Source organism: Somniosus microcephalus, chromosome 15 (assembly GCF_052327205.1).
Source record: "Somniosus microcephalus isolate GS21.2 chromosome 15, FLI_Smic_1.0, whole genome shotgun sequence".
Lineage (NCBI taxonomy): Eukaryota > Metazoa > Chordata > Chondrichthyes > Squaliformes > Somniosidae > Somniosus > Somniosus microcephalus.
The window spans coordinates 45,355,232-45,371,643 of NC_141001.1; the positions used below are offsets into that span (position 1 = coordinate 45,355,232).

Sequence of the window (16,412 nt, forward strand, 5' to 3'; positions counted from 1 at the left end):
TCCATTACAGGAAACTTGGTTTATCCGGAGTTTAACTGTCCGGAATGCTCGAGCCACCGGCAAAAATCAGGAGCCGTTTCGTTAGTTTTTTTTTCTTTTCGTTGCTTTTTTTTCCACCAGTCAGGCTCTGCAAGCTCTCGCTCAAGCTGTTGCTAAGCTACAAAGATGCTTGCAAGGTACGGCCGACTGTTTAGAAGCTGTTGCGCAACAGGGTTTGTTGCCAGATACGGAGCTCAAAATCTCCGTATGTTTCAACATTAACGCTGGTTTGTCCGGCAGTTTTGATGGGACGGCAACAGCTCGGTCCCGTCGGTGCCGGATAGCACAAAGTTTCCTGTACTAACTTCCTCACTGTTTACTACACTTCCAAGTTTCGGGTCATCTGCAAATTTCAAAATTGTGCCCTGTACACCTGTGGTGATTATTCTTGTTTTATAAGAAGCATTGTAATTGGTTGCCTGTTTTCCTGCCTTGAGATATATGCTGTAAACTCATTGGTAGTTGATGTCATGTGATCTGTGGTGGACATCTTAAATTCAGTTCTCCACAGCTTTGGTTGAGACTGGGTGCTTAAGATGTGCTGCTGGTTTTTAAGGTTAATAAAGCCTAGCTTTAGAAAGGCAATCTACTCGCCTTTTTCTCACGTACTCTGAACAATAGTGAGAAGAGACATTCATCAATAGAGAAAGAGGCGTACGCAATAGTAGAAGCACTGCGTAAATGGAGACATTATTTATCTGGGCGACATTTTACGTTAGTAACTGACCAAAAATCTGTGTCCTTCATGTTTGATGTCAAACATTTTGGAAAGATTAAGAATGATAAAATAATGAGGTGGCGGATTGAGTTGGCATGCTACCATTTTGATATAGTCTATCGTCCGGGGAAGGATAATGTTGCCACTGATGCACTGTCGAGGGCTTATTGTTCTGTGATTCACGGAGATACGCTTATTAATCTTCATAATGCTTTGTGCCATCCTGGTGTTACGAGGATGATACACTTCGTACGCAGTAAGAATTTGCCCTTTTCAGTTGAAGACGTCAAGCGGATGACTTCGTCATGCTCTGTCTGTGCTCAGTGTAAACCGAATTTCTTTAAGCCTCAACGAGCTCATCTTATAAAGGCTACTTCTCCCTTTGAACGTCTGAGCGTTGATTTTAAGGGGCCTCTTCCTTCAACGACTCAGAATCGATATATATTTACTGTTGTGGATGAGTTTTCAAGGTTTCCTTTTGCCTTTCCTTGTGCAGATGTATCAGCTGCTACAGTTATCAAATGTCTGACTCAACTTTTTGTCATCTTTGGGATGCCTGCGTATATCCATTCGGATCAGGGAAGTTCTTTTATGTCTTCCCAGTTGAAGGAATTTCTACTAGCAGAACTACCCCGTATAATCCCCAGGGTAATGGACAGTGCGAACGATACAATGGGGTGATCTGGAAGGCAGTTATGTTGGCTCTGACATCCTGGAACCTTAAGAATACACAGTGGGAAATGGTATTGCCTGATGCCCTGCATTCCATTAGATCATTGCTTTCAACGGCTACTAATGTGACTCCCCATGAAAGGCTCTTCAACTATCCGCGGAGATCCACTACAGGATATTCGGTACCTTCATGGCTTACTATGCAGGGACCTGTGCTGCTCCGACGCCATGTTAGACTGTCAAAGTATGATCCTTTAGTGGAGGAGGTGGAGCTATTGGAGGCAAATTCCCAATATGCTCACATTCGATTCCAAGATGGGAAAGAAAGTATGGTTTCAGTTAAAGACTTAGCTCCTTGTGGTGGCCAGCCCTCTTTTGAGGATATTAACAATAGCCATAATTCAGATAATGTTGATGTCGTCACAGATACTACGAATGTTTCCAATCCTATTGCAGACACTTACAATTCTCTTAGTCTGCCCCCGATGGATGTTCATGACCCTCCCAGTTTACCTTCTAATGGGACTTCCAATCCGGAAACCGTTGATAATCGGGATATTGATAGCCTCCCTGCAGAAGATATTTCTGTGTCTCCTGGTGTGGGAGGGCAAGGAATTTCACCAAGGTTAAGAAGGTCGACACGAACAAGATATCCGGTTGACCGATTAAAAATGGACTTTTAAAATAATTTGATAGTAAAATTTTAAAATTGTTGAAACATTATACACATATTGTTTTAGTCATAAATAATTAATTGTAAATTGTAAAGGCTACCTAGGTTGAAGTATATTTTAAAAGGAGGGGTGAATGTGGTGATTATTCTTGTTTTATAAGAAGCATTGTAATTGGTTGCCTGTTTTCCTGCCTTGAGATATATGCTGTAAACTCATTGGTAGTTGATGTCATGTGATCTGTGGTGGCCATCTTAAATTCAGTTCTCCACAGCTTTGGTTGAGACTGGGTGCTTAAGATGTGCTGCTGGTTTTTAAGGTTAATAAAGCCTAGCTTTAGAAAGGCAATCTACTCTTCATTTCAACACCCAAGTCCAAGTCATTAATATACATCAAAAACAGCAGTGGTCCTAGTATTGAACCTTGGGGAACTCCACTGTATACCTCACTCCAGTCCAAAAGACTCTGATTTCTATCCCTTAGCCAATTTTGTACCCATGCTGCTACTGCTCCTTTTATCCCATGGGCTTCAATTTGCCAACAAACCTAATATGTGGTACTTTATCAAATGCCTTTTTAAAGTCCATATACACAACATCAATTGCATTGCCTTCATCCACCCTCTCTGTTATCTCATCAAAAAACTCAATCAAGTTAGTCAAACACAATTTTCCCTTAACAAATCCGTGCTGGCTCTCCTTTATTAGTCCATGCTTGTCCAAGCGGCTGTTAATTTTCTCCCAGATTATTGTTTCTAAAAGCTTCCCCACCACCGCATTAAACTGACTGGCCTGTAATTCTCAGGTTTATCTTTCTCCCCTTTTTTGACAAGGGTGCAACATTTGCAATCCTCCAGTCCTTTGGCACCACCCCAGTATCTAAGGTGGATTGGAAGATTGTGGCCAGCACCTCTGCAATTTCTACCCTTACTTCCCTCAGCAAACTAGGATGCACTGGGTTCTTGGCGTTCTGGAAAGGAGGGTCCCTCAATCTGGCAATGTTGAGTGGCAGCAACAGTAAGAGGGTCCAAGGCTTACACCAGCACTGTTGTGGAGGGGCGGGTGGGGGGGATCAGAATATGGTCTACAAGCACTGGGAAAGGGTTCCTGGGGTCTGGCAGCACTGAAAAAGTGGATTCTGGGGTTCAGAAACATAAGGGGAGTGGGGATCTGGCACTGCTAAAAATGGGTTCGAATTTGGCTTCACTGGGGAGGTTGGATGCTGGTAGCGTTGAGAGGAAAGGGCCCAGGATAGCCTGTCAGGTACTAGCATACCAGATTACAGGGCTGCTAGCCAGTTTTAAGCATGAAATGTGTTTTAATACAGTAATTGCTGACTACACAGTTATTCTAGAAGTAGCACAGCACAATTAATGACATAATTGTAATTATTTACAATTGGGTAATACATGTGATGGAATTAATTTCTCAGGTTTATAGGTTAAAACACAGGTTGCAGTTAGCCTGCTCTATTTAACTGCTTTCAAAATTCAGTAGGGGTAAAATTTTCAACCCTTCCCACATACTCCCGCTATAACTGGCGGAAGTATGGTGCAGCTGCCGGAAAATAGACTAGATATGCTAGGTTCTAGAGAGAGCTCTCACAGAGCCTTGTTGGGAACTGTGACTGTGCCTGCCCCTTACAAAGCCTTACATGGAGGTGGCACGGACCCCTATATTAGAAGCCTTGCAGATCTGATATGCCAAGAAGAGAGAGATATACTGGCCTATTCAATGATGCATGTGTGGATCACTTTAGGGACCCAGGGCTGAGATGTCAGCAACTTTGAACTTTTTCTTGGCTCCCTTATAAAGGTGACTGATGGGGACAGGATGTTTCTGGGTGGGGCCCTGGTACCCCCACCCAAACCTGACACTGCCACATTTTGCAGTCTCCTGGACACCCCTAGTTTGCAGGCATCTGCGCCTTTATTTAAATGGGGTGACCTCTCACTTACCCAATATATTCCTCCCCCTCATACTCCACTTCCTCCTCCTTCACCTCCTCTCCTTTCACTCATTCCATGCCCTTCTCCCTCCCTTCCCCAGGACCTCGCTCCTTTCCTCTTCCAACCATATTTCAAAGTCTTTCCCAGTCTCCGATTGAGTCCTCTCATCTACTGATTTGTGCTTCCAACGTAGGTAGCACTGTTTTCCAGAGCCTGTGAAAATCAGGCCTCTCACTCGACCCAACTCGTCACCTTTTCCCACAAATTGGCTTCCTGCTCACTTCACCGTTACAAGTGCCAATGGCGTTCCTCCCCTGCACCCTCCTTGCTTCCTTTTCCCCACAACTTTCACTCTCCAATCCCAAACACTGGTGACCTTTCCCCTTCTTGCTGTTCTCTCCTGCTATTTCAAGCACCAGTCCTGTTTCTGAGTTGCTGCTTCCCCTCTGTAAACACGCCAGTCCCATTTTACCCCTCCCCATTCATACCCACAACTGAGAAGATGGCAATAGGGCCTTTATCGGAGCTTGGCTAGTGGCCACAAATGACTTTCCCCGCACTAAGCCAGAAGCCATGTGTTTGTTGTTTAAAGCTAATAGTACATTTATACTGCAAATGCTGATATACAGTTGGGTACATTTACTCTTGTAGTTAATGTAGTTACTCTTGATTACTGATAAAAGAATTTCAAATCTGCAATATATAGGAAACTCTCATTTAAACGGCACCTAAATATCCGGAATTCTCTATTAACCGGCAAAATTCATACTCCGAAAACAACACCTCAATAACTGGAAATGTTGCCGAGTCCCAGTCTCCCGCGGTGGCCAGGTTAGTCAGTGGGGGTAGTTCTCCAAACTGCCACTACTCGGCTTCTTGGCGCTGTCCGAAGTCCGAACACCTCAATAACAGGAGTCTGACTCTCCCACGCTGCCAGTAGTCTCTTCTGATCCGCCATTTTTCTGTGTGTCTCCCACACTGCCGGTAGTCTCTTCCAATCTGCCATTTTCCTGTGTGTCTCTCCATCTTTATTGTGAATTATCTCCCCCATCTTGCATTATGGAATTCCCAAAAGTTGGTCCAAGCAAAAGGAAGAGAGTGGTGTTAACTTTAAAACAGAAAATCGAGATATGCCAACGACTAGAAAGGGGAGAGAAGCTTATCAACATTATGAATGAATTCAAAATCGGTTCATCAACAATCTACGACATCAAATCGCAGAAGGATAAGCTGCTCAAGTTTTATTCAAGCTCGGAGACATCTAAGAATGTAGAGAAACGGCGTATGCTTCGTAAGCCTAAGCTTGAAGAGCTGGATACCGTGCTTTATGAGTGGTTTTCTCTTATGCGTTCAGAGGGTGTTCCACTTTCAAGACCCATGCTAATCGAGAAAGCGAAGGATTTCTACGTAAAGATGGAGCTCACTGACAAGTGTGCTTTCTCTGAGGGATGGCTAAAGCGCTTCAAGTTACGGCACGGAATACAATGACTCGATATTTCCGGGGCGAAGAAATCAGCTGATCACGACGCCGCAGAAGAATACTGCGAATATTTCAATCGGATTGTGCAGTACAGGTAGACTACCCTTTATCCGGACTTCCGAAAACCGAAACCCTCTAAAAACCAAAGGTTTTTTCGTTCAGCGTAAGTCGTACGCACGACTTACGCTGAACGAAAAAACCAAAGGTTTTTAGAGGGTTCCGGTTGCGGAAGTTCGGATAAAGGGTAAGTCGTGCGCACGACCCCCCCGCGGACCCCGCCGGCCCCGACAACCGCCGACCCCGCCAGCCCCGACAACCGCGCCAGCCCCGACAACCGCCGACCCCCCCCCCGCGGACCCCGCCGGCCCCAACAACCGCCGACCCCGCCAGCCCCAACAACCGCCGACCCCCCCGCGGACCCCGCCGGCCCCGACAACCGCCGACCCCCCCGCGTACCCCGCCGGCCCCGACCCCCGCCGACCCCGACTGACTTACGCTGAGCGTCAGCATAAGTCGTGCGCACGACCCCCCGCGGACCCCCCTTCCGAAATTCTCCTTTATCCGAAACTCGGCTGGTCCCGAGGTTTTCGGATAAAGGATAGTCTACCTGTAACATGATTTGTCGCCAGCACAGATATACAATGCCGATGAAACTGGCTTATTTTGGAGGTTTTTGCCAGAATCAACGCTTGCTGGGGCTAGTGAGGCTAATGCTTCAGGTTATAAGAAAAATAAAGATCGTGTAACCGTGCTAACATGTGCGAATGCTGCTGGATCACACCGGGTTAAACTTCTTGTTATTGGGAAGTATAAAAATCCCCGTGCATTTAAAAAATGTGAGGCACTTATCTGTTGAGTACAAAGCTCAAAGCAATGTTTGGATGGATAAGGAAATCTTTTCGTATTGGTTCCATCATATTTGTTCCATCTGTGAGGGAACATTTCCGTAAAATAGGGAAACCTGAAGATAGCAAATGCATTTTATTGCTTGATAATTGTAGAGCCCATCCACATGAATCTGAGTTGGTTTCGGGAAATATTTTCACCATTTATTTGCCACCAAATGTAACTTCTCTCATACAACCCATGGACCAGGGCGTTATCCAAAATCTGAAGTGTCATTACAAGGAAGACTTCCTACGTAAACTGATAAACCAAGATGACAATATTCACGCATTTCAGAAGGAATACAATCTTAAAGATGCCATCTTTAATGTTGCATGTTCCTGGAACTTGGTGAAAGGTCACATTTAGAGGCTGTGAAAAATAGGGAGAAAGTTCAAGACGTACCTGTGAAAGTGACTTCAAAAATATGTGCGATTCAATTTCAAAAGCACTGCTGAAAATCAAAACTGGCATGAATGCATGAATAAGCAGCAATGGATTGATGTTTGCCATAGTCTCGCTGTACTCACGAACCTATAAAATCAAAACAGAAAAATTATCCAGCTATCTAAACTCTCTAAGTCAAAATATAATCTATTGAATAGAAGAGCAGCATAGATTATTCTACAGAACTGATAAAAAATACTTATGCGCTATCCAGGTGCCCAAATGGCAGAAATATTATTTATCACAAATAATGGTGACTTGTATACAGCACATGTGACACAGCATATAATGCAATTTTCATTTCTTACAAGCATTTGCTTACTCTCCCTAAGAACATTTGTTTACAACTGATGACTCCCAGTGATTCAGAGACACAGAGGGGTCAATTTTAACTCAGGTGCGGAGAATTGTCGGGTTCCCCGAATTTAGTGTTTCCCACACGAATCTAAATGGGTCTGTGAGATTGATGCAATTTTAACTCAATTGGCCAATTGATTTCCAACGTGTGGGAACCCTTGGCTATTGAGTATTTCCAGTCAGAAAGTCGCAGAATATGACGTCATCATTGCTGCTGCTTTTAAGGTCCACAGCAAGCCTTGCATCTTCAGCAGGCTACCAAACTTCACCATTAAGATGGCACAGGAGCCACGGCCAGCGGGAGGGCAAGAGCTGCCCCAAAATTTGATGAGGCTTCACTCCAGGCATTGCTGGATGGTGCTAGGGCCCACAGGGAGGTCCTGTTCCCTTCTTCAGGGAGGAAGAGGCCTCCCAGTCAGACCAAGGCTGTGTGGCTACAGGTGGCTGGGGAAGTCAACTCCTTGGGGCTCACACGGCACACCTGGACGCAGTGCAGGAAAAGATTCCATGACCTTCATCGCACTGGAAAAGTAAGTATGAAGTTTCCATCACCCTCAATCCGATCCCCATTGCCTTTCCTCACCAGCACTCAGCTTTAGCAATCTCTTCCTCCACATCCCACTTGACACTCACATCCATGCACCCTTAGCCATTCCCTCTCTCTCTATGCTCACATTCACCTAACTATTTGACCATGCAGCCCTCACACTCCCTCTCACTCTGATGCTTTGAACACAACTGACAACACACAGGGAGGGCCCTTGGTCTTGCAACCTCACTCCATCTTTGTCTCCTTAAGTATCTATGCTATGCAATCTCTGCACTCACTCCTTCATTCTCACTCAACCTCCACTTGTCTCCCTCATTGCAGGAAAAGAGAACTCACAACAGGAGAGCGCGAGCCAGGACAGGAGGAGGGCCACCCTCATTAGCCCAGCTCACCTCCTGGGAGGAAGCCGTCCTGGAGATTGTCGGGGAAGACAGAGATGCGGAAGTTGGGGAAGGACAGACAGGTGCATCCCCGCAAGCTGGTGTCAGAATAGTTTTCCATCTCTCTCATTGGTATTGCATGAGTCGCTGATAATGATTCTGAAGCTACAGCATATGGATTTATGATCATCTGCAAAATGCAATGTGCCTGTAACCTTGGCATCACATCTCTAACTTTTTCCTCGACTCCCCCACAGGACCATCAAGAGCCCCCGTCCCCACTGTGCAGGAGGAAGAGCCTGAGATGCCAGACTCCTCAGAGGAATCTGCAACCTCTGAGGGCGCAGCATCAGCAGAAATAAGCGCACCCAGCACCAGCGCAGACACTCACACCTCAGTGGGACCTTCGGGACATAGAGTAGAGTTGTCACCTGGTGTATCACAGCTCACAAGTGAGCATCAGCAGATGGTGGAGACAGGGACAGCAGTGGAGAGTCCTCGTCGGAGGGCACAGGACTCTGCCAGCTCAGCTCAGCTGCATGTCAACCCTCTGCCTCTGGGTCCATCCGTAAGATCAGAGGTGATGGAACTTCATGCACAGATGCAGGAGTCTCTGGCAGGTTTTGTCTTCAGGGTCGCTGCGAGTGTGGAGCGAATGGAGGTGTCCATAGCAAACATGAGCAGAGCCTTTGTGGAGTCAATGGTGCATGAACGCATCAACACGGAAAGGATGGCTACCTACGTGGAAATGATTACTGCCTCCGTGGTAAGGCTGGCTACCGTAGAGGAGAGGATGGCTACGGTAGAGGAGAGGAGGGCTACGGTAGAGAGGAGGGCTACGGTAGAGAGGAGGGCTACAGCCATGGAGGAGGTTAGTCGCCAGGGTATGGAAAACATGATGAGTGTTCAGAATAGAATGACATCTCTTGAGGAGCGATGGGCATCTATTGAACAGAGAAACCAGACCTTCATGGAAGTCCTTCTGAGTTGGACTGCCATTGCAGATATGGGTCCCCATGGCCCCCCTGATGTGCAGCAAGGTGCGCTCAAGCCACTTGCAGGCACCGAGGGGGACCTGACCCATGAGAGGGAGGTTGGTGGCAGACCTCAAGGAAGTGGGGGCTGCTCTCCAAGCGCTCACACTTCCATGCCAATGCAGAGCCCTCAGTCAGAGCCCCGCCAGAGTCCACACCCAACTGAGATAGACGTCTCAACTCCTGCACAGCCGCAGGAGCAGCAGACTGCTGACGAGCCCTTACAGGCTCGCCACCCCAGAGGACGCCCGCCAATGGTATCAAGACAGGAGCAGCAGGAAAGTGAGCAAGGGGCCTCCACATCTGCTGAAGCCACAGGGGAACCACTACGTAGGAGCACGCGTAAGAGGAAAATAAAGCACAAATAGTCACTTGGGTGAAATGTTGTGTATTTTGTAAAAATGCCATCAGTTGTTTGTTTTGCATAAAAATTCTGATGGCAACTGCTGCAGTTCAGGCATGTGTCATTTCGCGAATGGGGCTTTCACATTGAGGGCTTAGGATTACTTGCAGTTGTCAGGATGCTGGTTAAAATGCTCGGAATCCGCAGGGTTTGGCCATTGTCGATGCCCAGGTAAGAAGCTGCGAGGTAAAAGAGTTTGATTTACTAGTCTGAGCAAATCTGGCCAGGATGAGTGCGTTCCTTGCATCCTGGGCAGCAATGTTCTCACGTAATGCTGCCGCTGGTTGATGGGCCTCTGCAGGATTCTCGTTTTCGCCCTCCTCCTCATCATCATCATCTGAGGGGGGTATGTGAGGAGCCACTTGGTCCTCAGGAATCTGCAAGCCACGACGCTGTGCCATGTTGTGGAGTGCACAGCAAACCACGACGATTCTGGAGACCCTGGCTGCTGAGTACTGTAGGGCTCCACCTGATCTATCCAGGCATCTGAAGCGCATCTTCAGCAAGTTGATGGTTTGCTCGATTATGGATCTGGTGGAAATGTGGCTGGAGCTGTAGCGCTTCTCAGCTTCATTGGCTGGCCTCCTCAACGGCGTCATTAGCCAAGTCCTCAGGGGATAGCCCTCGTCTCCAAGTAGCCATCCGTGAAGTTGGTCTGGCGGCCTGAATAGCGGAGGCACACTAGACTGGCGCAGTATGAAGGAGTCATGGCAACTGCCAGGGTACTTGGCACAAACATGCAAGATCTCCTTATTGTGGTCACACACCAGCTGAACATTAAGGGAGTGGAAGCCCTTGCGGTTAACAAAAATACCTCGATTGCGATGGGGTGCCCTAAGGGCCACATGTGTGCAGTCAATGACGCCCTGCACCCTTGGAAAGTCTGCCAGATGAGCTAATCCAACCGCTCGCGCCATCACATTTGCGCGATCCCTGGTGAAATGGATGTGATTGTGCGCGAAGGCAAAGAGGGCGAGGGCAAAGAGGGCATCGGTTACCTGCGTGATGCAAGTGTGTGCAGCCGACTGGGAGATGCCGCTGATGTCTGCTGATGATCCCTGGAATGAGCCCGAGGCAAAAAAGTTGAGTGCGGTGGTGACTTTGATGGCCACTGGTAAGGAGTGTCCACCTGGTCCTCTGGGCAGCAGGTCTTGCTGTATCATTGCGCAGATGTCAGTCACTACCTGTCGCGAAAGTCAAAGCCGCCTTTGGCACTGCTGCTCAGTCATGTTGAGGTAGCTGACCCTGTGTCTGTACACCCTGTTTGGGGGGTATCTCCAGCGCCGACGGGCTTCCATGCGCTGGCCCCTTCTGGCCTGTGCTGCCTCAGGTGGGTGAGCAGCAGCCTGTCGCTGCTGTTGCTGGTGCTGCTGTTGTTCCTGGTTCTGCTGCTGCCGCGCCTGCTGCTGGAGGTCCTCTAATGCCAAGAAGGGGAGGAAAAAAAGGCCTCCCATGCTTCTGGTAGATGCCTCAGTTGAGGAAGCGCTGAGGGTGGCAAGAGGGGTTTCGCAGGAGGTCACACTGGAGAAGTGTGTGAGGCTCCAACCTTCCACAGGTGTGGTTAAGCCTGGTAAAAGTTGCTCAGGCCTGAGACAACAAAGTCCTGCCACCTGCAAATGATGACTGATCAAATCTCCTCTTTAATGGTTGACCTGCAGCTGATAGTCAACAAGCCAACAGTGCTCACACCAGGTTTCACAGGCGTGATCCCCACCAGGCGTGTTTTACGTGGGAAAAGGGTTAAACAGGCAAGGGCCTGTTAAAATGGGATTATAAAGGCCAATTAGTGCTGTTTAAGGGCCCTAAAGACCAGTCCCGCCTGATTCGGGACCATCAGTCACGCCTGGGTTAAAATGGTTAGGCGTCGGGAACCAGGCGGGGAGGGTCCTGACCCCCAGGTTTTGCAATTTTAACCCCTCACACGCTTCAAAGCCCGCCTGACAGCTGAGTTAAAATTGAGCCCAGAGTGTCCACAGCACCTGGTCTGCACTCACGGCCTCCACAATCGGCACCTGTGAAGAGACGCTCGGTCACTCGACCAGGAAACACTAAGACTGGTTCGGCGAGAACGACCAGGAGATCCAGGAGCTAATAAGCCACAAGCGCAAGGCATTCCAGATCTGGAAACAGCAACACAACTCAAGGAGCAAGAAAGCAGCTCTACAGACGCCTGAAGGCCGAGGTCCAACAAAAAACTCGCGACCTAAAGAACAGATGGTGGACGGAGAAAGCGCAGGAGATCCAGCAGCTAGCCGACAACCACGACTTGCGTGGATTCTTTAGCGCAGTCAAGACCACCTACAGCCCAAGCACCCAAGGTCCTACCCCACTGCGGGCCAAGAACGGAGAGTTACTCATCACGGACAGAGAGGCAGTCAGTGCCTGCTGGAAGGAACACTTTGAAGATCTCCTTAACTGAGACTGTCTTTGACGCAAGTGTCCTCAACTCCATCCCGCAGCATGCTACCCGCCGCCACCTCAGCACAACCCTAGCCCGGCATGAGGTTGAAAAGGCCATCCGATAACTGAAGAACAACAAGGCCTCAGGAGCAGATGGAATTATAGCATTAGAAACTGTTCAGCAGCACTATCATATTTGGGCTTTCAGAGTAGAGTTTCTTTTGGAGTCCAGCAGTGTTGTCCCTACTGATCGCTGGAACTCACGCTGTACTAAATCTGCCCTTTCAAGAGCCGTGCTATTAAACAGAATTTATAACAGCTGATGGTCTAACTGTCCATCCATGTCAGGCTACTGTAAAGCATCTAAATGTGTCCATCAGTGCTCAGACTCGGGTGATCTAGGGTGACCTTCATCTTCTCCACCTAAATCCTGTGAATGATCTGAGCTATGATGGGAAATTTGGGAAAGGCGTACAGGAATCTGCCCCGCTAGTGGGATTGACAGGTTGTCCAAGCTAATGCCCAACATCCGCAAGCCTGAAGCATCATTCTTTTGTTCTAGAATGTAGAATTGAGGGTTACCTCCAGTAGCCCTGTCTGTCGAAGATAACGCTAACCATCTCCAAATAAATGGTCCATTTGAGCAACTGCACTTTGCCACTCATGAACTTCCAAATAACTGAGTTCAGTCTGTATCTGCAGACTGCACGCTTACTTATACACCAGACCACTGTAGTGTTCTCAGCCCATGTATTCACCTTGAAGATGTGTACTCAATACTAGTTACATACTGTAGTAATGTTTTGGGCAGTCGAAGACCATTAGTCCATCTATTCTATCCTTCCAAATCTTCCATCAGTTTCCTTATGATGATTCTGGAACTAAAATCCCTGTAACCTCTTTCCTAATAAAAATTCATCCAGACCCATTTTAAAACATAAGAACACATAAGAACATAGGAAATAGGAGCAGGAGTAGGCCAATCGGCCCCTCGAGCCTGCTCCGCCATTCAATAAGATCATGGCTGATCTGATCCTAACCGCCAATCCACTATCACAGAACCATCTCCTGAATCTAACAGAATTAGACACACGAAATAGGAGCAGGATCAGGCTACACGGCCCCTGGGCCCGCTCCGCTACCCATAGGGCCATGACCGATCCGAACCTAGACTCATGTCCAAATTCCTGCCCGCTCCCCGTAACCCTTAATTCCCTTTACTTCTAGGAAACTGTCTATTTCTGTTTTAAATTTATGTAATGATGTAGCTTCTACAGCTTTTTGGGGCAGCATATTCCATGGACCTACCACCCTCTGAGTGAAGTAGTTCCTCCTCATCTCAGTTTTGAAAGAGCAGCCCCTTATTCTAAGACTATGCCCCCTAGTTCTAGTTTCACCCATCACCGGGAACATCTTCCCTGCATCCACCCGATCCAACCCCTTCACAATCTTATATGTTTCAATAAGATCGCCTCTCATTCTTCTGAACTCCAATGAGTAGAGTCCCAATCTACTCAACCTCTCCTCATATGTCCATCCCCTCATCCCCGGGATTAACCGAGTGAACCTTCTTTGTACTGACTCGAGAGCAAGTATGTCCTTTCTTAAGTATGGACACCAAAACTGTACGCAGTATTCCAGGTGCGGTCTCACCAATACCTTGTACAACTGAAGCAATACCTCCCTATTTTTATATTCTATCCCCCTAGCAATGAAAGGCAACATTCCATTGGCCTTCTTAATCACTTGCTGCACCTGCATACTAACCTTTTGAGTTTCGTGCACCAGGACCCCCAGATCCCTTTGTACTACAGTACTTTCCAGTTTCTTGCCATTAAGATAATAACTTGCTCTACGATTTTTCCTGCCAAAGTGCATAACCTCACACTTTCCAGTATTGTATTCCATCTGCCAAATCTCTGCCCACTTACTTAGCCTGTCGATGTCCCCTTGCAGGTTTTTTATGTCCTCCTCACTCACTACTTTCCCCCCCATCTTAGTATCATCTGCAAACTTTGATATGTTACACTCGGTCCCCTCCTCCAAATCGTTAATATAGATTGTAAAGAGTTGGGGACCCAGCACTGACCCCTGCGGAACACCACTAGTTACTGATTGCCAGTCTGAGAATGAACCATTTATCCCAACTCTCTGCCTTCTGTTAGATAGCCGATCCTCTATCCATGCCAGAATATTACCCCCAATCCCGTGATTTTTTATCTTAAGCAATAATCTTTTGTGTGGCACCTTGTCAAATGCCTTTTGGAAGTCTAAATACACTACGTCCACTGGTTCCCCTTTATCCACCCTATACGTTACTTCCTCAAAGAACTCCAGCAAATTTATCAAACATGACTTCCCCTTCATAAAACCATGCTGACTTTGTCCTATTAAATTATGATTATCCAAATGTCCTGTTACTGTCTCCTTAATAATGGACTCCAAAATTTTACCTACCACAGATGTTAGGCTAACCGGTCTATAGTTTCCAGCCTTCTGTCTACTGCCCTTTTTAAATAAGGGTGTTACATTAGCAGTTTTCCAGTCTGCCGGGACCTTTGCCGAGTCCAGGGAGTTTTGGAAAATTATTACCAATGCATCCACAATCCCTACCGCCACTTCCCTCAAGACCCTAGGATGTAAGCCATCAGGTCCAGGTGATTTATCCGCCTTGAGTCCCATTATTTTGCCTAGTACCACTTCCTTAGTGATTTTGATCGTGTTTAGCTCCTCCCCCCCCTTTAGCCCCCTGTTTGTCCAGTGTTGGGATATTCTTAGTATCTTCTACTGTAAAGACTGATGTAAAATATTCAGTGTTTTTGCCATCTCCATATTTCCCACCATTAATTTCCCGGTCTCATCCTCTAAGGGACCAACATTTACTTTAGCCACCCTTTTTCTTTTTATATAACTATAAAAACTCTTACTATCTGTTTTTATATTTTTTGCTAATTTACTTTCATAATCTATCTTCCCTTTCTTAATCAATCTTTTTGTTATTTTTTGCTGTCTTTTAAAGTCTTCCCAATCCTCTATCCTCCCACTAGATTTGGCTACCTTATATGCCCTTGTTTTTAGTCGAATACTATCCTTAATTTCTTTACTTAGCCACGGATGGCTGTCTTTTCTTTTACACCCTTTTCTTCTCAGTGGAATATATATTTTTTGGAAGTTGTAAAATAACGCCTTAAATGTACACCACTGATCATGTATCGTCTTACCCTTTAATCTATTTTCCCAATTCACTCTACTCAATTCCGCTCTCATACCTTCATAGTCTCCTTTATTCAAGCTTAGCACGCTTGTTTGAGATCCAACCTTCTCACCCTCTAATTGAATATGGAATTCAACCATGTTATGGTCACTCATTCCAAGGGGATCCTTTACTAGGACATTTTTAATTAATCCTGTCTCGTTACACAGGACCAGATCTAAGGTTGCTTGCCCCCTGGTCGGTTCAGTTACATACTGCTCAAGAAACCCATCCCTAATACACTCAATGAACTCATCCTCAAGGCAGCCCTGCCCAATTTGATTTGTCCAATTAATATGATAGTTAAAATCCCCCATAATTATAGATGTTCCCTTATTACAAGCCTCAACTATTTCCTGATTGATACTCCGTCCAACAGAGTTGCAACTGTTCGGAGGCCTATAGACTACGCCCACTAGTGTTTTTTTCCCCTTATTATTCCTTATCTCCACCCAAACTGTTTCATTATCCAGATCTTTTGACCCAATATCATTTCTCTGTATTACAGTGATTCCTTCCTTTATTAACATAGCCACCCCACCTCCCCTTCCTTCCTGCCTGTCCTTCCTGATCGTTAAATAACCTGGTATGTTTAATTCCCAGGCATTGTCACCCTGCAGCCATGTTTCTGTAATGGCCACAAGATCATACCCATATGTAAATATTTGTGCCATTAACTCGTCTATTTTGTTACGAATGCTACGTGCATTCAGATAGAGAACTTTCAAAGATGTTTTGTGACACTTAGTTCCTGCTTTTGCCCTTTTTATTACTTTACCTTTTACTCCATACCTTCTGCCCCTTCCTGACACGCTCTGGTTTTTAATTTCCCCACTGCTACCTAAGTCTATGACCTTCTCTGTTGTCATTTTTATTATTTGCTCTCTAGGAACCTCTCCCCCATGGTTCTCTGTTCTGCCACCCCACTAATAATCTATTGCACAATTTTATCACTCTCACCAAAAACAATGTTGCTTAAATTTACTATTTCCCTTTGACTCCGTTAACGTTAACTGTTTTCCCTTAATCCTTAAATCCTATGCCAACAGAAGAATTTTCCTAAATCCAAATTCTCCATACCGCTGAAGATCTTATACATCCATCAAGTCCCCTCATCTTCTTGGCCAAAGAGTAAATTGCTAGAGTAAATGATCTTTCCTCATAACTCAGCCCTC

The 16,412-nt window shown here is 46.5% G+C and overlaps 1 protein-coding gene across 1 annotated transcript in view; it reads right to left on the bottom strand.

The window, feature by feature from the left end:
- LOC147106682 (sperm-specific sodium:proton exchanger-like) overlaps positions 1 to 16,412 on the bottom strand; it is a 504,645-nt gene that overhangs the window by 467,848 nt on the left and 20,385 nt on the right. The window contains exon 3 of the mRNA XM_086008503.1: positions 6,819 to 6,947. Within this exon, the coding sequence (XP_085864629.1) occupies positions 6,819 to 6,947 (129 nt within the window). The remainder of the gene's footprint in view (positions 1 to 6,818; positions 6,948 to 16,412) is intronic.